We start from the raw sequence: 23058 nt of genomic DNA on the forward strand, positions 1-23058 counted from the left end.
GCCACGTATCGTTGAGTCTAACTAAGACCTGCTCCAAGTTATCTCATCCCTTCCGCAACGTCCTTTTTCCTATTCTCTGATGATTGAAATAGAGACTATAAAACACCATGCCCCATCTTTGACCTCTAATAGCGCTGGTAGTACCGTGATCGCTTTCAACTCTACTTTTGGCTTGTTCTTTGGAAAATCAGTTAGTTTTAAAGAACGACAATTGATTTCTGAAATTGTCCCCCAACACTTTAGCAGATGATCCCTGTGCTTTTCAGACCATAAATGGAAAAGCAGGCCAAGTAATTCAATCCATACTCACCTAAATTTTTGAGAACCACCGTATTTTCTCTTAGTGACCATCTCCTCATGATATGGTAGTGCTTCCCTTCATTGAAACCCAACCCACCTCTTGAAGCCAACAAGCCTTTCTTAAAGGAATCCACAAATAATAATCCTTTGAAGATCGAGAAAGAAGTACTAGACACCATACCCCTCACACTTAGCAGTCTTGCAATGGCTCTTCCAACTTCTGATCAATCCTTCATACAGACCTTACTTTCACAAATCACAGCTCTAGCTCATTTTCCTGTTGGGACAAAAGCACCTTTCCTTGGGCCCTCCACCACAACAGTAGCATAAGAAGGCTTAACGCCACATTGACCGCTGCCCACTGTCTTCTTTGATGGCACTGCCTCTGGTAGTCTATCTAGAAAATCACTGAAATATATTTTTGCCATTAAAGATATCTCCAACTTATCCTATCCTATCCTCTGCTTTTAATTCCTTGAATCACCACAACTATAGTTCATTGGTTTGTGGCAAACTTCAACAACTTGATGAACCTTCCTATGCTGTTAAAGCATACCTCAAGTAGATGAGTCCCTGATTTTTCCTTGAACTTCCTGTTGAAATCCGGAGAGCTCTCTAAATCTGCTGCTTTCTTTAACTGCTCCAAGAGCCAATCAATCTCCTCCTTTTTGAAAGCCAAAGAGACAAAAACACCTCGACTTCTTTTAGTGATTGAAATCCACTCTCCCGCAGGAATGCCTTAGAATCTGATCCCAGAACTCTTCTCTTCCACCTTGCAAAACCTTTTCCTGGCTCTGATGCTAGATGTTTGGAAGCTACGGTGATTTTCCCTTTTATGAGATAAAATTGATGCTTGAATTAGCTCAGTGAATGCTTCCTAGGTATTTGAATCATTGACAACAGTTTTTGATCTGTTGTAAGCAAAATTTTGGCTAGATCTCATGATCAAATGAATAAAAAAAGTACAGAACAAGATTGGGAAAATTGTGACCTATGATGATAAATTATGATTTGGGTGTTGATTGTAAGAACTGATAGTCAAAGGTAATTCAATTATCAAATTTGAATTTTTCTTGATTAAGACTTAGGATAGTTAATCTCAAGAATTTTCTTCCTATGGGATGTAGCTCCCAAGTAGCTCAACCAGTGGATGATTTTTCTTGCTGACATTCAACTATTGGTGTATCTGTTTTTTAAGGTTCATTTGTGGCTGCTAATGATTAAATTATTGGGTGACTTTCCATCCTTAAGTGGTTGATAGTGATTTTAATTAGTAGGCAAGAACTGTTGCCTTTCTTTAACCATGTTAAATGTGGAGCAATTTTATGTTTTTCCTTTTTGGTTTTCTTTTTAGCTTTGGAGTGGTAGAAATCTCTTCCTTGGGTACACAACTTGCTTTATGGACTGTGTTTCTCCCCTTGACTTAAAGATAAAATTCTTCTTTATGCTCTCATTGTGTAGATAAATGATCGCTATGAGTTCCCTCTGCAACTTGATCTTGATCGAGAGAATGGCAAATATTTATCTCCTGATGCCAATAGGACTGTTCGCAACCTTTACGCCCTTCACAGGTATTAGTAATATCATTGTTTATTGCTCTCTGAAGAATAATCACCGACTGTTTTTTAAGGTTATAACCTAGCTAAAATCATTTCTATGGTGGTCAAAAGTTGTGAAATTTGTTACTTTGTGATGGTTGAGAGGCAAAAGTTTTGCAGCAGAAACTCAATAAACTCAAAATTCTCTCTTTCCCATGAGAAACTGTTTTCCTTAAGTGCTCATTGTTTATGTGCTGGATCGTACTTTATTTCTGTTATCCATGAAGCTTCATCTGGTGGGAAGACAGTTGGTATACTGTTTCCCTTGTTGTCAGTTTATTCCTAGGACTGGAGGAACTCAGCAATGATATATTCTGTTTCTTAACTGTAGAAGTCCAATTTATAGGTGACATACCTGTACTGAATATGCAGTAATAAATTTGTACTGCTGGATTCCAGAAAAAATTTCACAATGTAGCGTTTGTGCTTTATTTATTTATTATTGTTAGATTGCTTTAAGCTGAAAACATCAAAAGAAAAATAGAAAGAAATTGAACGCTGCCTGATTGCATCTGTTGTACTGAACATTCGGGAATAGTATATATCAAGTTTTTGATGCTTTATTGATGCAAAATGGATACTATTGTTTATCTCTTACACATTTTGACGTTGTTTGTAGTGTTCTAGTTCACAGTGGCGGAGTGCATGGTGGACATTATTATGCCTTTATAAGACCCACCCTTTCTGATCAGTGGTATGGACTGTATTCCCAGATTTTGCACATTCTATCATTTATATGTGTATGTATAAGTGTATTAGCAATTGCTTCCAAGCATCTATGGTGTGCCTCAATGTTCTGAACCAAGGGTTTTTGTGTGGGCTTCTCTTTATATACTAATTTCAACTTTTGTTTAATTAATATACTAATTTTAACTTTTCCCTATATAAAAAAAAAAATACTAATTTTAACTTTTGTTTAATTATTGGTGTTTAGACACTTTGTTGCTTGATGTTCTTGTTTGAACTTCTCTGTTCTGGTGTAGCTTGCTGTTTCTTGGTGCTGTGTGTTTTTTGATGTCTTCATTAGTTATTTTAATTTTATCATTCACTCTGTTTAACATTTGATCATTTTTGTTAATTGTGAAAATGCCTAGAAATTGGGTCTGCATGCTAAGATAGGCACTTTCTCTTGGGTGCACCAATTACTTTGGGTTCTTATGATTTCTAACTTTATATATATTCAGTTGGTGCATAGTGGATAAGCCCTATGGTTCATTCAGTGTTAGGTCCTGCACTGCACTATATATGTCATGCAATCATTATGGTGCTTTTGTCCATGTTTTGGGTTGAATTACTCTCATATCCCCCCCGGATCTGTTTACCAAGGTATATTTTCTGAAGAGTTGAATTGCTGACTGAGTTGATATTTAACAGTTAATGGGTTTCAGTAGGATTACAAGTGTTCACCATTTTCTAAACAAATGATCTCTGTCAATTACATGAAAAGACTTACTTCGTAGGGTCAGAAGTTCCAAATGTTGCTAGATATCTTTGTTGTACCACTAATTTTTGGGTTCTGGCATAATAGCTATAGTCTAGGTTCCATTGTGTTAAAAATTTTCAAGAATACTCGACAAATTAAATGTATGGATGAGTACATGCAATGCCATTTGTAGCTAAGCTACAATTTTACCCTACAGTTGTCATGCTGTATAAAAAGAATAACTTGGGAATTTTTCAGGTATAAATTTGATGATGAAAGGGTGACAAAAGAAGACGTGAAGAGGGCTTTGGAGGAGCAATATGGTGGTGAAGAAGAGGTAATGTTTTCTTGAGTTTAGCTCATAATTTTTGAGTCTATTTGTTATTCTTCACTTGCATGTTCTTTCGAACTCATGCTTTTTCCTACTTTGCCTGTTAATGATTAACAGCTGCCCCAGACAAATCCTGGATTGAATAACACCCCCTTTAAATTTACGAAGTATTCAAATGCATACATGCTGGTGTATATACGTGAAAGTGACAAGGACAAAATAATTTGCAATGTGGATGAGAAGGACATTGCTGAACATCTCCGGGTAAGATTCTGCTATTACATTTAGTCAATTTTATTTCTTCAAATTTCTATTTTTGGATGCATGACTAGAGTTCATTCCATGGCTTGCACCAGGAGAGGTTGAAGAAAGAACAAGAAGAAAAAGAGCACAAGAAAAAGGAAAAAGCCGAGTCACATCTTTATACCATTATTAAGGTTACTAGTTCTAATTTTTCTTCTATTGACAATTGCTTTTTGAACATATTTAGTCCCTATTCATGGTTGAGGATGCTTTTGAGACAATTAGTCTCCAGTCTGAGTTGAGCAGACTTTATTGAACAATTATTTGAAGCTTCTATAGGTTGCACGAGATGATGACCTTGTAGAACATATTGGAAGGGATATATATTTTGATCTTGTGGATCATGACAAAGTTAGAAGTTTTCGTATCCAGAAGCAGATGCCTTTCAACTTTTTCAAGGTACCATTTCAACATAGGTTTGCATCTTGTTTGAAAGAATGTTACTGGTCATAATTTTTATTTATTTTTTTATGTGAATTTTCTTCACTGCTCATTCTTGTTGGTGCTATTTAAACTGTTCATTAATATAGTTTAGTTCTCTTCAGAGCCTTTCAAGTAGAAATTGTAATGCTTTTTTAGACTGACCATGTCTTCATTTAGACATTTATTAGAGCAAAGTCTGCATTTCTTGTTTGATAAGTTCATTATCATCAGTCCCTATATCTGATTTCTTTGGTGCCACTTGGAGAGGACTGTTTGGTAAGTAAGATCCCACTTGACGCTATTTGTCAAGTAAATATTGCTATATCAAGAATGATAGAGAGCAGAAACTCTATTTTTCTTATTTTTCACCATTAGCAATATTAGTACATAAATAAGAAAGATGGCAACAACCTGCCATAGATAATTCCTTAATTCTAGGACTATAAAGCCATCCCTATAACTAAAGGATAAACATGTAAAACTGAAATAAAAAAATGAGATTTGGAATTGATCCTTATCTCTTTATTTAAAAGGAGACAAACAGATCAACTAATCCCTATTAATTGATTTATATCTCTTTATTTAAAAGGAGATAAACAAGTCAACTAATCCCTATTTAATAGGGATTTTATTCTTTGAATTCCTACACTCCCCCTCAAGCTGGGGAATGGATGTCTATCATTCCCAGCTTGGAAATCAATTCCTCGAACTTCACCCTTGGAAGAGCTTTTGTGAAAATATTAGCTACTTGCAAACTAGTCAGAGTATGGATCAAATGGAGTATCCCTTCTTCAATCATTTCTTTGATGAAGTGACGATCTATTTCAACATGTTTGGTTCTGTCATGATGAATTGGATTTTTTGCAATGCTGATTGCTGCTAAATTGTCACAAAAAAACACTCATTACTCCATCAGCTTCAATTCTCAATTCTTCAAGTAATCTTTTCAGGCATATTCCTTCACAAATACCTTGAGCAAGAGCCCTGAACTCTGCCACAACACTACTTCTTGCTAGCACCACTTCTTGCTACAACAGATTGCTTCTTACTCCGCCAAGTTACATGATTCCCTCAAACATAGGTGCAGTAGCCAATAATAAACCTTCTGTTTTGAATGAATCCTGCCAATCAACATCAAAGTAGACTTCAATTCCTTTGTTGATTCCCTTTCTAAAGTAGAGACCTTTTCCTGGTGTTATCTTTAAATACCATAAAATTCGATAGACAACTTCAAGGTGCTCTTCATTAGGATTGTTCATATATTGACTTACGACACTTACTGAAAAACAAATATCAGGTCGTGTTTGGGAAAGATAAATGATTTTCCCTATAAGTCATTGGTACCTTCCTTTGTCAATTGGGGGCTTTTTGTCATTAGTCCTTCTTTGTAGTTTGATTCTATGGAAGTATTTGAAGGCTTACATCTAGCATCCCTATTTCCTTTAGTAAATCCGAACATATTTCCACTGAGAAACCACAATACCTTTCTTTGAGCGATCCACTTCCATGCCTAGGAAATATTTGAGAGGTCTTAGGTCTTTTATTTCAAACTCATTGGCCAATACTTCCTTCAACTTGTCCATTTCATTTATATGATTCTTTGTCAAGATAATATCATCAACATAGACGATAAGAATAGTAATCTTCCCATTCAAGGAATGTTTGATGAATAGAGTATGATCTGTTTGTCCTTGTATGTACCCATGTTTCTTAACCGCCTTAGTAACCCTATCAAACCATGCTCTGGGAGATTTTTTAAGTCCATATAAGGATTTTTGAAGTTTTCAAACCTTACTAACATTGGCTTTATTCTCAAATAGTAGAGGGATTTTCATATAGACTTCATTTTCTAGATCTCCATTGAGGAAAGCATTCTTGACATCCAATTGTTGAAGAGTCCAATCTAGATTGACTGCTAAAGACAACAGTACTCTCATGGTATTAAGTTTGGCAACATGGGCAAATGTCTCTTGGTAGTCTATGCCATAGGCCTGAGTGAATCCCTTGGCCACAAGTCTTGCCTTATACCGTTCTACCCTTCCATCTGACTTGTACTTAACAGTGAAGATCCACTTACATCCAACTGGTTGCTTCCCTTTTGGCAAGTCTAATAATTTCCAAGTCCCATTCTTTTTCAACACCCTGATTTCATCATCTACAGCCTGCCCCCAATCAGGGTTTTCTAGAGCTTCACGGATACTCCTTGGAATCTCTATATTTGATAGATTAGTAACAAATGCATGATATTTTGATGATAATCTATCATAAGAAATAAAATTAGAGATTGGATGTTGGGTACATGATCTTACGCCTTTTCTTAGAGCAATAGGCATATAAAGATCATTAGGAGTATCATAAACTTTAGTTTCTTGAATTGAGTTACTTGGACTTTCTGATCTTGGATTGGATTCTTGGTTTTGCTCTAGAATAGTGTGATCCTCTAATTCTTCTCGTGGCCTTTTCCTCCTTGAATAAACATGTAACTCAATGTTATTTGCATGTTGTGTAGAAGAAGAGGTAGGAATAGTTGGCTTAGATTGAGAGGTTGAAGGGACAGCTTGTTCAGGAGCAATTTTAGGAAGGATAGGTTGAGGTATATCAGGTATAGGTTGGTTAACTGAAGCACTAGGTTCAATTTTGGGAACTTCTTGAAACCAAAAATCACATTCATATATGTTCCCCCTTGAATGTTATTTTTGGTGAAAAATGGTTGATTTTCAAGGAAGGTGACATAGAATTTCTTGATAGCAGGGGAATAGCACTTCTACCCTTTTTGAGTGGGGGAATATCCAAAGAAAAGATATTTGTTGGCTTTAGGGTCAAGTTTGCTCATATTGTGTTGATGGATGTGGACAAAAAAATAGAGCAGAATTAAAAAAAAAAAAACAGAAAAGGCTGAGGAAGGGTTATAAGGCAGTGCTGGAACAGAAAATCTGATTGTCAATGAAAAGGCTGTAGCAATTCAAGCCATAGCAAGAAATGCTCTGTTTTTGGATTAAAAAACAGAGTAGAATTTTTTTTGTTCAAAAAACAAATTTCTGCAGGTTCTTAAACAGCCAGCGATGAAGGCTTGAGAAAAAATTGAAACCCTAAGAAGCCAAATTTGTCTCTGATACCATCAAGAATGATAGAGAGGAAAAACCCATTTTTCTTATTTTTCACCATGAGCAATAATAGTACACAAATAGGAAAGATGGAAACAACCTGCCATAGATAATTCCTTAATTCTAGGACCATAAAGCTATCTCTAAAACTAAGGGATAAACACATAAAAATGAAATACAAAAATGAGATTTGGAATTGATCCTTATCTTTTTATTTAAAAGGAGATAAACAAGTTAACTAATCCCTATTTAATGGGGATTTTATTCTCTGAATTCCTACACTATATTTTTTTTTTTTGATAAGCAAGCGCAATTCATTAAAAGAAGGCTAAAGAGCCCCAAAGTATACAGGGCGTATACAAGGCAGCAAAGGCCTTACAAGCAAAAAGGCCAAAAAACAAACCACCCCTTAACTGGAGGCAAGCCACTCCAGGAAACCTAAAAGGGAATGTGGCTCCTCTTCCATATACAATTTAGCCCAACCCCAAATATTACATACAAAAGAATACTTAAACCTCTTAATTGCTAAATCCCCCCCCCAAATGCTAATCTATTCCTTTCCTTCCAAATCATCCAAAAAAGGAATAACGGAATGGAATTCCAAAACTTTTTCCTTTTTTTCCCCACAAAAGCACCCCCCTAGCTATATAAAACCTCCTTTATAGTATTAGGGAACACCCACTTGACCCCAACTAAACCCAACACTAAGTCCCATAGCACTCTGGCCACTGTACAATGAATAAGAATGTGATTCACACTTTCCGCTTCGCAAGCACACAAAAAACACCGATTAGGGAGCTGCCATCTTCTCTTTTGGAGTCTATCAAGAGTCAAAATCTTTCCCCAAGTCGCTTCCCACGCAAAAAACATGATTTTAGTTGGGACTCTTTCCATCCAAATTTTGTTTTTCGGGAAGATGACATCCATAGGCCTATCCAACCAGCTATACGCATCCTTCACTCTAAATTGCCCACTTCCCCCTCCCTTCCAAGAAACCGAGTCTTCCTCCCAAGTAATCCTGAAACCTCTCAATGCTTGGAGCAGCTCACCTACCATCTCCACCTCCTAGTCATTAAAATCCCTAATAAATCTCAAGTTCCAGCCTCCTTCTCCAACATTCTGGTCCCACATGTCTTCAATTAACGCGTTTCTATGGGCTGCCAAGATGTAAAGATGCGGGAACCTTTGGGATAGTGCTGAATCCCCACACCACATGTCAGTCCAGAACCTGATTTTATTGCCTTTCCCCACATTGAACACCATTTTATCCCAGCACCAGCCAGCTTCCTTTAAAATCTCCTTCCACACCCCCACCCCACACGCACCCACAGCCTTTTTGGTCCTCCAGCCGTGATCCTCTTGACCATACTTTGCCACCAGCACTTGCTTCCAAAGGGCCTCCTTATCAGAAGCGAATCTCCAAGTCCATTTACCAAGTAACGCTTTATTCATAAGGGTAAACTTCCTATTTCCAAGCCCCCCATTCTCGTTATCCCCACACACCACTTCCCATTTAACAAGATGAGCTTTCCTCTCCATGTGACCCCCTCCCCACAAGAAGTCTCTTTGCAATTTTTCTAATCTTCTTGCCACAGAAATGGGCATTCGGAATAAAGATATCTGATACACTAGCATGCTAACCATTGTGCTCTTGATTAGTGTGATTCTCCCGCCCTTTGAAATATATTGACTCTTCCAAAGGGCAAGCCTCCTTCTCATTTTCTCTTCTACCCCATCCCACCCATAGACAACCTTATTAGGCACCCCCAGAGGCAACCCCAAATACACAGTCGGCAGCTGCCCCACCCTACACCCTAACTCTACAGCCAGCTCCTCTATCCCTTACACCTCCCCTACTGGAATGATCTCACTTTTAGCCAAATTAATTCTTAACCCTGAAGCGGCTTCAAACCAGAACAAAATCCAACTCAAGTTCGTTAAGTACTCCTTTTTAGCCTCACAAAAGACAATAGTGTCATCGGCAAAGAGCAGATGAGCAACGTGGGCAGCCCGCCCTCTACCACGTTGAATTTTACACCCTGAGATAAAGCCCCTCTTCATAGCCTTTCTGATAAGGACGCTCAACACTTCCATCCCCATGACAAAAAGGTAAGGGGACAGGGGGTCCCCTTGCCGCAACCCTTTTGAGCTTGAAAAGAAACCAACTGGTGTTCCATTCACCATAACTGAGAACTTGGTTGTGGAAATACACCACCACATCCACCTCAGCCACTTAGAGCTAAACCCCATTTTTTCCATGACCTTCAAAAGGAATTGCCAATTAATACTATCATAGGCCTTCTCTATATCTAACTTGCAGATAACCCCATTATCCCTCCTCTTATTCCAGGCGTTGATCACTTTATTTGCTATTAGAGAGGCGTCAAGAATCTGCCTTCCCATGACAAATGCGTTCTGATAAGGGGAGACTACTTTTCCAATCACTTTCTTAAGCCTGTTGGCCAGGACCTTTGCCAACAGCTTATAGAGACCCTCCAAAAGGCTGATGGGTCTAAAGTCCCCTAGATCCTCAACCCCTCCTTTCTTAGGAATCAGTACCAGAAAAGTATTGTTAATACTCTTGAGGAACATATTTTGGTCATGAAACTCCTTAAACATCTCCAAAATTTCCTCCTTGACAAAGTCCCAGCAACGTTGCCAGAAGAATAAAGAGAACCCATTAGGACCTGGGGCTTTATCCCCATTCATTTCCATCAGGGCCGTTTGGACCTCATCCTCAGTGAAGGGAAGCTCCAACGTCTCCGCTTCTTGCAAGCAAATTTGATTAAAAGGAAGGCTTCCAATGTCCGCCTTCCACTCCGAACTTTCTGAGAATTGCTGCTGAAAAGCATTCGCTACCCCTTCTTTAATTTCACGCTCCTCTGTCAGCCTAAGCCCATTAATTTTAGTTCTGTCCATGTGGTTGACTCTTCTATGGGCAGAAGCCATACGGTGGAAATATCCCGTGTTCCTATCCCCTGCCTTTAACCATAGTTCCCTTGACACCTGTCTCCGGTGAGTTTCTTCCAGATCTACCCACTTGGCATAACCCTCCTTGGCTTCCTTCTTACAAGCTAATTCCTCCATTGTCAAGCTTCTCTCATCCTCCACTCTGTCCCAATACTCCACTTGATGGAGCGCAACCTCCTTGTTACATTCCAGATTTCCAAACTCCTCCCTATTCCAAGCTTTAAGCTTCTGCTTCAACTCCTTCAATTTCGCAGACAATCTAAAACTGGCGCTGCCACTGACCTCTATCCCCCGCCACCAATTACGGATTAAATCCTTGAACCTCTCAACTTTGAACCACATGTTTTCGAATCTGAAAGGGGCATACCCTCTCCTCAAGCTACCACCCTCAAGTAATACTGGAAAGTGTTCCGAAGTCGGCCTAGGAAGCCTTCGCTGACTCACCCTACTAAACTGATCAAGCCAGCAGGGAGAAACCAGAAATCTATCTAGTCTAGCCCTTGAAAGACTATTCAGGCCCCCACTCCACGTGAAGGCACCCCCTTGCAGCTATAAGTCCATAAGACCTAGCTCGTCTACAACTTCCGCAAACCTCCTCATAGTTGAGGTTATTCTCCCTTGCCTACTTCTTTCACATTGAGCCAGGGTGATGTTGAAATCACCTCCTAGACACCAAGGCCCCTCCCAAATTCCTCTGATTGCCCCTACTTCTTCCCACAAACACTCCCTCTCAATTCTAGTGAACGGGCCATATACACCCGTAAAAGCCCAAATCACCCCATTCTCCACTATCCTGAATCTGTAGGACAAAGAGAAATGACCCTCCTCCCACTCCAACAAATCCAGAGCTCTTTTATCCCAACAAATCAGGATACCACCAGCCGAGCCACACGAATTTAGGGCCTTCCAATCTAAAAATCTACCCGACCCTAAACTTCTCACCACCCTGTCAGTCATAACCTGAATTTTTGTCTCCTGAATGCAAAAGAGATCAACCTTCTGCTTCCTAATTACCGATTTAATTACTTTCCTTTTCGTGCTTTCGTTCACCCCCCTCACATTCCAGCTTAACAACTTGAGATTCATTAAACAATCATAGTCTACACCCCTCTGCCCTGGATAGGACATTTCTTTCTGCCATCCCCCTCATAATTAACTGAGCATTCCAACCTCTTTAACTCCCTTTCAAACCTCGATTTTTCCAATAATCCTTTGCTATGAATTTTCTCCCTCCTTTTTCTGATTTTGACCCAAAAACTTAAAATATCCTTTTCCAGACCATCAGTTGAAAAACCCAGGAATTGGCTGAACCTTGCTAGACTACTTTCTTGCCAATCCAGGTCACCTTCCCTCCTTTCTTCTTGTAGCTTATACTGTGATGATCCCCCCTCCAGTTCCCTTGCCGTTGCTATGGGGCCTTTAAATTCAACCAATTCCCAGCATACATTACCACTCTCCCTAGTACCAGCTGAACCTTGCCCATTTGACTCATTGCCATTCTGGCAAGCCTCCCTTATCACCCCAGAATGGTCAAAGAACTCCCTCTTTGGAGTCCGACCAAGCGAAAGCAAAGAAGAATGAGAAGAATTCCCTGAGTCCCATAAACCCCCTAAAGATGAGAAAGCCTCATACCTCAAAGCTTCATCCTCTAAAGCACTGTTTGCCAACGCATAGAGAGGATTAGCCTTCTGATCACTCTTAGTTTCCTTCTCCCGCGCTCTTAGAAACTCCAGCTCAAAGTTGGCTTCACCAAAAAGCCCAGGTTGAGCTAAAGCCTCCATCGAGCCTATTTTAGGCTGATGCACCGGCGGGCCTTTTCTCTTCTTGACTGAAGGCCCACCAGGCTGCGCCCCAAACTCCTGCAAACAACTCGATGACGGCCCGCTGCACTTTCTTTGGTCCAAAAATGGCCCAATTCGCGGCCCAGGCTCCTCCTCTAATACCTTCTCCTTACCTTTTGGATCTTTCGTCCTGCCCATCGACCCAAGCCTACCACCTTCAGCCTCTTTTGCCATTACTACTTCAAATGTTGATTGCGGACTAAGCCCCCCATCCCTCCTTAGGCCTAAGTTGGATTCATTAAGCCCATCCAAGGACGACCCATCTTCCGCCTCACCCACTGAAGCCTGGAACATCGACCCGAATTGGATCCGGCCCACCGACGAGACCTTACCCATCCCGTCCAACTGCCGTTCCATCCCATCGTCTGACCGTAGTAGTACATCAAGACCTACGCTGCCCCACTCTTCCACTCGCCGGCCAGCGCGTGAGCCTCCGTCGCCCCTTTCCTCTCCTCTACCACGATCTGTTGAGCCTCGACGGTCCTCCGGCTTCTGTCTAATCGACAACAATACTTCCCACCATAGCAGGAGATGATAGATAGTCTCTTCAATTCCAACTTCTATCGAGCTTGGCAGCTCGCCTCTCTTCGTCTTCACCAGGATCCTCGCCCATCGGAGATTTTCCATTTTTTCCGTTAGAGCGTCCATGGCTACAAAGTCCCCGCACTCATCTCCCACCCTTCGCAAAATGTTAGGAACCCAAAGCGACAGAGGCAAGCCTTTAATCCTCACCCAAACTTCCTTTTCTATTTCCCTTTCTTCCAGACACCCATAACTCGGACTCCACAGCTCCAGATCAACATGAATCCCCCCCACCAACCTTTTCCTGACAGCGAATACTTTCCTTGCTTCTACCGCCTTTTCAAGCTCCAATAGGGCCTGACCCTCATCCATCCAGGCCAACCCTAGCTTCCCTTTTATCCCCCAAACACTAGCCATCAGCCACCCCATCCTCGCCAAATCCTCTCCTCCTGCTACCTTAGGGTTCCATTTTCCCACCAAGCATTGTCCCCAATCTATCCACATTTCTGCAAATGTCCTCCCCCTTTATCTCCATCCTGGTCGAGATGCTATTCCTATTCCCCCATCTCTTTCCCATTTCAGCTTTCACTCTTTTAGGGGTCGGCTCGTCCTTTTTTTTCTCCCTTCTGTCAATCATTGTATACAAGTTCCGCACCGCTTCCGCCATAACTGACCATCCCTCTCTTCCCCCTCTGCCTCTCGGGATGCAGATACTGTACTTTTTCTCCTCCGCATCTATGACCCCTAACCGGATAAAGCTCCCCGCCTTATTAACTTCACGCACCATGGAGTACCTTCTCCCCTTTTCCTTCCAGCCCTTCTCCCATTTGTCGTCTTTCCCATCCTTAACGCACTGGTCCAACCCTTCCAGAAAAATCCCAACGCTTGCCGGCCCCAGTCTAACCCATGAGGACACTCCTCTTTTACTTTCCACAATGAAGAGTAGAGTTTTACCTCTTCTCTTCTCCACCTCTACTTCAAAGATTTTCGATTCCACCCCGAAGCTCTGTCTTTTCCGTTTCAATTCCACCTCGTCGTCATCGCCCTCACCCTCGCTCTCACACTCTCTCACTCTCTCTCTTAACATTGCACTAGCCTCTTTGAATTCCTACACTATATAATCTTCACATCCATGGATTTTACCTTTGTGAAAAACCGACCCTTTCTACCCTAAAACATATCTTTAAGGGGAGCCTTTATTTGGAGATTAAGTCTCCTATTCTGCTGGATCTACAAAATCTTGACTTACTCGTGACCTTGTCCTTGCCTCTTCACCCACCTGGTATCTCTAAGACATTGGAAGAAAAAAGACTAGGTGATACTATCACTACATCGTTGCAAGTCTATTCAAGAAGGAAGCCGCTTCACCTTGGGCACTAACATGTCTACTCATTGGATTTCATGATAGGTACTAAACTCTTTCTCTTTCCTAATTCACCTTGTTCACCATACATTGACCAGCCCATAGAAAATCATGTGGATGAACCTGTCTTTAATGATCTAAATTTGCCAATTGCCATTAGAAAAGGCACCTAAACATGCACCCAACACCCTATTTTCAATTGTCTCCTTTAAGAAATTGTCACCCTCATACAAAGCCTTCCTTAGTCACCTAAGTCACTTAGAAATCCTAAAAGCAGTTCAAGAGGCACTTAGAAATGAGAATTTGAGAAATGCCATGAGTGAGGAAATGAGAGCACTTGAGAAAAATCAAACATGGGAGGTTGTAAAACTTCCTTTAGGGAAAAGACCAGTTGGATTCAAGTGGGTCTTCATTGTGAAATATAAATCTGATGGGACTCTAGAAAGGTACAAAGCTAAATTAGTAGCTAAAGGGTATAGTTAGACTTAGCACCAGTGTCAAAGATAAACACTGTTTCTAGTCTTATTATGTTTGGCTACTAACCTTGGTTGGTCTTTGCTGCAATTTGATGTTAAAAATGTCTTCTCATGTGGTGATTTGGAAGAGGAAGTCTACATGGGGGCTCCACTAAGATTTGGTGGGAACTTTGGTAGTGATTCCGTGTGTATTCTAAAGAAGGCGTCAGATGGGCTTAAGCAATCTCTGAGGCATGGTTTGGGAGATTTGCTAAAGTTATGTCGAGGATGAAGTATCGACGAAGTTAGGGAGATCATACTCTCTTTACTAAGTGCTCAACATTTGGAAAGGTCACATCTTTAATTGTTTATGTGGATGATATAATTGTGATTGAGGATGACTAAGAAGAGATTGAATGGCTTAAAAAATATCTTGTTGTAGAATTGGACATCAAAGATCTAGGGAGGTCAAGGTACTTCTTAGAATTTGAAGTTGCTGATTCGAACAAGCACACCTTCATTTCACAACAAAAATATGTCCTTGATCTAACCAATGGTCCCATTGAACAAAATCATAGACTTATGGATGATAAGGATGAAGCAGTAGTGGGTTGAGGTATTACCGCAGACTAGTGGGAAAACTAATTTACTTATCACACACTAGGCTTGATATTAGCCTATGCTATGTGTATGGTTAGTTCATGCATTCACCAAAGAATAGTCATCTAGAGGTAGTCTATAGGATTCTCAAATATTTGAAACTCACTTCTGGAAAAGGTATTCTAGTTAAGAGGAATATGAAGTTGAATTTGGAAGCATACACTAATGCAGACTAGACAAGGTCAATTGTAGACCAAAGATATACCTTAAGTTATTGCACATTCCTTGGAGGAAATTTAGTTACTTGGAAAAGCAAAAAGCAATGTGTTGTGTCCAAATTAAGCACAAAGGTAGAATTCATTGTAATGGCACAAGGAGTATGTGAACTTCTTTGGTTAAGAATCATTCTTGATGATCTCAAAATTAAATGGGAGGGAACAATAAAGTTATATTGTGACAACAAGTCAAATATTAGCATTGCCCATAATCTATTTAAGATGATCGGACAAAGCATGTAGAAATTGATAGACACTTCATCAAATGGAAGTTGGATAGTAACCTTATTTGTACTCCCTATTTTTCAACAGAAAGACAGTTGGTAGATATTTTGATTAAGGGACTTTCAAGTCAAATTTGGACAATGGATTAGTTGAGAGCCTGAGAGAACACAAGATCAATTAAAGTTGGTGAAGAGAATTTTTATCCCCTTAATTGCGGTGCTTGAACATTTATTCACTCCTATTTGCTTTTATGTCATAATAATCATTTAGATATTCTTTATGCACATTGATTCTTTTAAAGACCGCACATCCTTTAATGTTCCCATTCTCTTTATTCATTTATTAATCACCAAAAAAAAATTGGAAAAAGGAGAAAAGAACATCTAGTCAGGGTTAACTCGACTCAAAAACATTGTGCCCAAAAGTTGGAAATGCAAATTAATTGTCCATATCCTTATTTGGTTCCTTTCGAACTCTTTAAAATCAATTTCTCTCCTTTCAACATTATGTGGGAGAAAATCCAAGAAGTAGACCAGCTGATCAAAAGGGAGTTGTCTTTTTTCTAGTTGATTTGGTCCTTAAAAGAGGATAAGTAATTGGCTAAGCAGATTGTCATTCATTGTGGGTTAGCAATGAATTTCTGGATTTTTTAATTCTCTCTATTTGGGTTTTTTTTAGTGTTCCCTCAGTTTTTGAGGGAGTTGCTTCAAGGGTTTGGTTAACCAGTTTGGGCTTAAGGCTTATTAGATAAATGTTTATTTTCAAATTTTGGGTTTTTAATTTTTTATTTATTTATTTATTTATTTTTATTTTTATTTTTAATTTTGAAAACCATTTCAAGTGTTAGATTTTCCAACTTTCTAAATGTTATCTTAAATACTGCTTCATCTGCCCATATTTCTTTCTTATCACAACAAATCAGCAAATCTAACTTTTTGAGCCCCAAAATCATGAGCCTATTAAAAACTTTTGATAAATTGTTTGATATATGAAAAATAAAAATACATAACTACCCTAACATAGTAACCTAAATGACATACCAATATAGTGAAAAAAAATATTTTATGGAGGGATCAAGTTTGGTCAAGTTAAAGAAAAACTCCCCGCTAAAACTGAACTGAACTGAATCGCTTAGGTAAACATTCTAACTGAACTAAGGGGCTCTACCCAAACTAACTTGCACCAACCTGTGTAGGTTTGTTTAGATTGGTGAGGATGGTCTGTGTGTGTTTTATTTATTTATTTATTTGGTGCATTTGGAAAGAGTAGAATATAAGAAGTTTTGAGAGTGAGGGAATTTGGAAGTTATAATGAAGAGCACCTGTTAAGATCTTTGTTTTTTTGGTATATTGTGCCTCAGGATTTTCATATTAGTTCCTTGTTAGATTTCATTCACATTTTAGGTAGGAAGTAGTCTTTCTGCGCTTTTCCTTTTTTTTTTGCTTGGGAGGCTTCTTGGGCAAAGGTGTTACTTTGGATCATTTAAATAGGAGAGGGTGATCTTTGGCAAATAAATGTTTCCTTTGTCTTGAAGAGGAAGAGACCATTGACCACATTCTTATCCACCATGTCAAGATAAGAGTGTTATGGAATCCTTTGTTCTCCCTGTTTGGTGTGCTTTGGGTACTTCCTTGTTTGGTTAGAGACACATTCTTATGATAGCATGGTTCTTTGTGGTAAAAGGTGTGGCAAACAGCTCTTGTATGCTTATTTTGGACCATTTGGAAGGAAAGAAACAGAACTTTTGAGAATGTGTGACAGTCCATTCAAGGACTAAAATATGCTTTCCTTTGTAATCTATGGGATTGGTCTAGGTTGTTTTTAATTTCTGGTCCTTCTTCGGCTGTAGATTTGGTGGATTGGGTGGGTTCATTTTGAGGGGAGTGTAGTTTTCTGTTGGTCCCTCTCCGTTTGCTTGCGCTTTTAAGTGTTTGTTGTATACTTTGTACTTAAGAGCGATGTTTTGGTGCTTTTTGTTTATAATACACTTTTGCTTTACTCATTAAAAAAAAAGAAAAAAAAGAAATGTGACCTGTGTAGTTGGGTTGTGTGCTCCTCTTTTAGGCACTTTAATAAAACTATTTTATTTTCTTGCCAAAATAAATTAGTAATTCATGTCAATGAATTTGTTATTCTGATTTAAAAAGGGGTTCCTCTCTCTCTCTCTCTTTAGAATTTTTTTCTTACTGTTCTTTTAATTCTAATTTAATTTTTTTTTATATTCATCATTTTTATTTTTATTTTTTTTCTGTGTTCCAAATATTATCTTGCCCTTCCTTGTATCTTCTTTCATGTAATTTTTATTTTTCACAGAAGAAAATACTTTTGTTTAAATACGTATTTGTTATAAGTAGGTCAAATAATTGATTATATTTTGTCACCCATACACCACCTCACTCAAGGAAGTCTTTGCTTTGTTGATTGAACAACTTGGTGAAATGGTTATACCAACATAAACATTATTAGAATTTATAATGCCGTAAATTTTGTTGCCAAACATAAAGTATTCTTGTCTGGGAATAGTATTAAAATAATACAACATATTCAAATTGAGAAGTTTGGAAATAGTGATGATACTGATTTTTCTTCTTAAAAGTGATCCATGATTCATTGTTTATTCCTATTTCTTAATGTGACATATTTATTTGAAGTTATTTTGATAGCCTAATTTGGAAACAGTATTTGTATGGCCATATTTGCTCTATATTATTGGCTCTTAATATGTGGTCATAAAATTCATGTCACAGTTCTTTTATCAGTTTATGTTGGCTAATCATAAAGCTACATGCAGGAGGAGGTAGCTAAAGAGTTTGGTATACCAATTCAATTTCAGCGTTTTTGGCTGTGGGCAAAGCGCCAAAACCACACATATCGTCCTAATCGGCCATTGACACATCTAGAAGAACAACAATCTGTAAATGTTTTCTACTTTAGCACTTCTAGTATGCTTTGGTTTCAAATATCTTATGTTCTTAAAGTTACTCTGATGCTGTTGAATTATGTGGCTTTGTATTTAATAGGTTTATCTCTTATTCTACTCTCACTGATTTTTCTTTTCCATTTTTGTTTTTTATTTTTTATTTTTGTGGTTTTTGGGGGACTGTTCAGTGAATAGTGTGGTTGAGGTCCTAGGTTTGATAGATATCTGAATGGTGCAGATGTACGATGAAGATGATGCATTTGTGTATGCGTATGTATAGTGCACAATGATGATCATGTGTGTATGTCTGTTGTTGAGCTTCTAGCTTAATAGGTATTGGAATAGGGTATGGACAATAATATTGTGTTTGCGAACATGTGTAGATGCACAACAGATATTATGTGTGGTTGAGGTCCTTGGTTGGATATCTAAATGAGGTAGATGCACAGTGAAGATTGTGTGTATAGATTCACAATGAAGATTTTTTGTCATCCACATGTGCATGATTCATTGACCATTCAAAGAATATAGTGTGTATGCATGGTGTTGATTGTGTGAGTGAGAGTGCTTAAGAAATAATATTGTTGAGGTCTTGGGTTTAATAGATAGGAATGAACATGTGTGTGTGTGGAATAGTTTGGTTGAGGTCTTAGGTTTAATAGCTATCTAAATGAAGTAGATGCATGATGAAGATTGTGTGTGCATGACTATTAAAGGAATAGTGTGATTGAGGTCCTAGATTTAAAAGATATCTAGCAAAAGTAGAAATGGGATGATATACAATGAAAATTGTGTTTATGATGGTATAAGTTCTGTAGTTACAGTCCTAGGTTTAATAGATTTCTGAATCAGATAAATACACTATGAAGATTTTGTGTGTGAGTGGGTGGGTGTATTTTTTCAGAGTTGTGATGTGGTGAGGTTTTGTGTGTGTCTGTGTGTCTTCACATGCACTTCTGCTGTTTTTTGTGTCTGCGTGTTTTGTGCATTTGTGTTTGTGCATGAATGCATGCATTTGTGGCCTTTAAGGGAACAATGTGTCTGATGTGCACCTGTGTGGACTTCTAGTGAATAATGTGATTGAGATCATTGGTTTAATAGGCATCTAAATGGGCTAGTGTATGATATTTCATGCGTGTGTGTGTTGTGTGTTTATGTGTACCTGTGTGGCCTTTTAGGGAATAAGGTGGTTGAGGTTCTTTTTTTTTTTTTTTGATCAGAAACGAAGAAAAATGTATTGATAGAAGAAAAGATACAGGAGAAAGAAAAGATACAAAAGAAAGAGAAGAAACCAAGGGAAGGATGAGAGGTCCTTCCTACACAAACTGAACAAAAGAGAAAACTCCCAACAATAGAAATCTAAAAACAAAGAGAAACCCCAACATTCTCAAACTTTTGAAGCGCAAACCGCAATCCAATTGAGTTGTAAAACACTTAGAGGAACTCCTCTAAAAGCTGCAGTACAAGGTGGTTGAGGTTCTTGGTTTTGTAGATATCTGAATGTGGTAGGTCTACAATGAAGAGTGTCTGTGTGTTCCTGTTCAAGAAAGTGTGGTGCGTGGTTAAGGTCCTAAGTTTAATGCATATTTGAATGAGCTAGATGTGCAATGGACATATTTTGTGTTTTGACTATTCAAGGAATGAAGTAGATTTGTAAAGAAGATTGTGTAGTTTAGGTTCTAAGTTTGATAGATATTTGAATGTAGTTGTGGACCCTGCATTTCTCTCATGCGTTTTCCTCACTCTCGTTTGGCTTCCCTCCAAGAAAGAATCCCCAGAAAAATATCACTCTCTGGTTCCTCGTTTTCTCAGCGTCCAGAATACCCTCCAGAAAACTCCCACTCTCCGGTTCTTCCTCTCTCCCCTTTTTCTTTCTCTCCTCTCCCCAAAAACTCTCTAAGCTACCTCAGAAGACTGGTCCTCGTCACTAGCCCAAACTTCTCCTCTCAGAAAGACCTCACCCCCCAAAACTCAATACGCTCCCCCAGACAATCAAAAAAACCCCTCCCCTCTGGCAGATACGCTCCTCCTCTAACAGAAACGTTCCTCCAGAATCTCACTTTATAGGTTTCATCCTCTGATTGACTCATTCAAAGCACTATTGTGATTCCCTAGTAGCCATCCATGAGTCGACTTGTGGCCACCCAGAATTGTGACACCTGGCAAAAATGAGCTGCATGAAAATGAGCCCCAAATGGGGGTCTACAGTAGTATATGCACAATGCAGATTGTGGATATTAACAAATGTTATGCAACTGGAAGCTTTTGGTGGAAGGGCGTTAAACAAGGGAGAAGCTGGAAAAATCAGTTTTAGAGAGTCCAAAGGTGTCTTAAAATTGAGGACCCTGGTAGGGATTTTATTGATGAGATAACAGGTTGTTAAGGTAGCTTCTCCCTACAAATATTTAGGCACTCCCATAGTAAATAAAACCTCTCAACTATTCCATTTTGTTGAGGGCTTTCAATGCAAGATGTTTGATGAACAATCTCAATCTCACTTAAGTAGGTACCCAAGGTGTTAGAAAAAAAAAACAAACTGTCCTCCATTATCTGTTTGAAAAACTTAAAGTTTAGCTTGAAATTGGTTTTAAATCATTTTATGGAAGGTTTGGAACACAAGCTGTTTCAGATTTTCTTTAAGAAGGTAGACCTAGGCTTAATCCTAAATGATCTTGCATCAGGTTTCACTAACATGAAAAGTGATCTGGAAGATCGAAACTCCTAAGTTGTTTGGATTTAACATTATTGCAGTAGAAGAAGACTAGGCCATTATTATCTTTTTGTGTCTTGGGTGCAAAATCATTGGCATTCATGATGGTTGGATGCTTTTTTACTTGTCCTAGGTCAGACAACTCAGAGGTGGATCGGTTGGCAAAATGTGGAACCATTAAGTGCTTGCCTCTTTTGTTGAGTGTTAGATCAATTCTCGAATAAAGAATTAGTTTGGGTTTAATTTATCAATGGAAAACCTGCGGGAATCTTACTAACGTCAAAAGATTATAATTGGACAAATTTTTCTAACTTGATGGTTGCTTGTACATGTCACTTTGCATAGTACTATGTACTCAAATTCCAGCTAAGATTAGAACCATTACACACTTTATCAGCCCCCAATATATCAAATTTTGAGCCAAGCTCTAACTCTATTAGAGCTGTGTTGCTAAATTCCCCCAGATAGTGGTTTCTGTGGAAGAGGGGAAGCTGCATTCCTAAGCAGTTAGACATAAGCAAACTAATACCTATTTCTGATTTTGTTATGTTATTTTTGCTGCAAATCTTTTGATTCAGGTTGATTAATAAAATTGTGAAGTCTTCATGTTTAATATTTATGGGTCTTTCTGCCATTTGTCTGAGTAATGCGCCTTTGTTTAATTTTTTGAGTTGCACTTACAGACTGTAAACCATTGGTGATAGATGACTTCTCTTGTAAGGTGTGGGTTGGCTTCTTGTGTTTATTTCTTGTTGCCTTTTCCCCCCTGCCCTTTTTCTGTTTTCACTGTTTTTTTTTTACTTGAATTCTGTGTTTTATATTGCCTAGTTTATGTGGAAAATTAATAAATAGAGAATTATTAATGGGTCATATTCTTCTGAAGGATTGAGGATTGATCCTTTGTTAATGCCATGTTTTCATTCTGGTGATATTCTTTGACATGAGTTATACCACACTGTGGGACTTGTGGCTGGCAATTTTCAGTTTTCATGCTAATGGCTGTTGATTCTACTCTCAGCATTTTGCTGAGATCTCATAGTAGCTTTCTTTGTATTGTAGGTTGGACAGTTAAGGGAGATATCAAATAAGGTTCAAAATGCAGAACTAAAGTTGTTCTTGGAAGTAAATCTTGGGCCGGTAATATTGTCTAATCAATTCAGCCATCATAGTTGCTGCTGTAATACTTGGGTTCCCTTCAGCCATGTTATTGATTATATCTATTCTTATTCAGGATTTACACCCAAACCCTCCACCTGAGAAGACAAAGGATGATATTTTGCTTTTCTTCAAGCTTTATGATCCTGAGAAGGAAGAGCTAAAGTAATCAAATTTTCAGTTGCTTTTTTTCTTCTTTCCTTTCTGGGGGCTGGATTACCTGTCATTTGATGTTGTTGAATTCATTACCTGTTATTTGATGTTGTTGAATTCATCTCATCTGTGATCTCAGTTATGTTGGAAGGCTTTTTGTGAAGAGTACTGGTAAGCCTGTAGAAATTTTGTCAAAACTGAATGAAATGGTTGGTTATGCTCCTGATGAAGAGATTGAACTCTATGAGGTTTGTTCTTTGTCACGTGTTTTTAGATAAGTTGTATCATCATTTCATAACTTCTGCTCTCAGTCTCATTCCTCAAGCATCTGAAGCTCTGAAACCAGCATGCAGGTCCAACCAGGTTGAGTGTTTGCAAGTCAGTGAG

At 38.7% G+C, this 23058-nt stretch overlaps 1 protein-coding gene across 2 annotated transcripts in view; it reads left to right on the forward strand.

Annotated features, from left to right (window-relative positions):
* The window catches only part of LOC100266796 (ubiquitin C-terminal hydrolase 12), a 57845-nt gene that overhangs the window by 27839 nt on the left and 6948 nt on the right, over nt 1-23058 (forward strand). For both annotated transcript variants that reach the window (XM_002277664.4, XM_010653329.3), the window contains exons 10-19: nt 1762-1871; nt 2518-2592; nt 3580-3658; nt 3770-3916; nt 4009-4089; nt 4235-4354; nt 18525-18647; nt 22423-22500; nt 22595-22683; nt 22811-22919. In XM_002277664.4, the coding sequence (XP_002277700.1) occupies nt 1762-1871; nt 2518-2592; nt 3580-3658; nt 3770-3916; nt 4009-4089; nt 4235-4354; nt 18525-18647; nt 22423-22500; nt 22595-22683; nt 22811-22919 (1011 nt within the window). The remainder of the gene's footprint in view (nt 1-1761; nt 1872-2517; nt 2593-3579; nt 3659-3769; nt 3917-4008; nt 4090-4234; nt 4355-18524; nt 18648-22422; nt 22501-22594; nt 22684-22810; nt 22920-23058) is intronic.

Source organism: Vitis vinifera, chromosome 6 (genome assembly GCF_030704535.1).
Source record: "Vitis vinifera cultivar Pinot Noir 40024 chromosome 6, ASM3070453v1".
NCBI lineage: Eukaryota > Viridiplantae > Streptophyta > Magnoliopsida > Vitales > Vitaceae > Vitis > Vitis vinifera.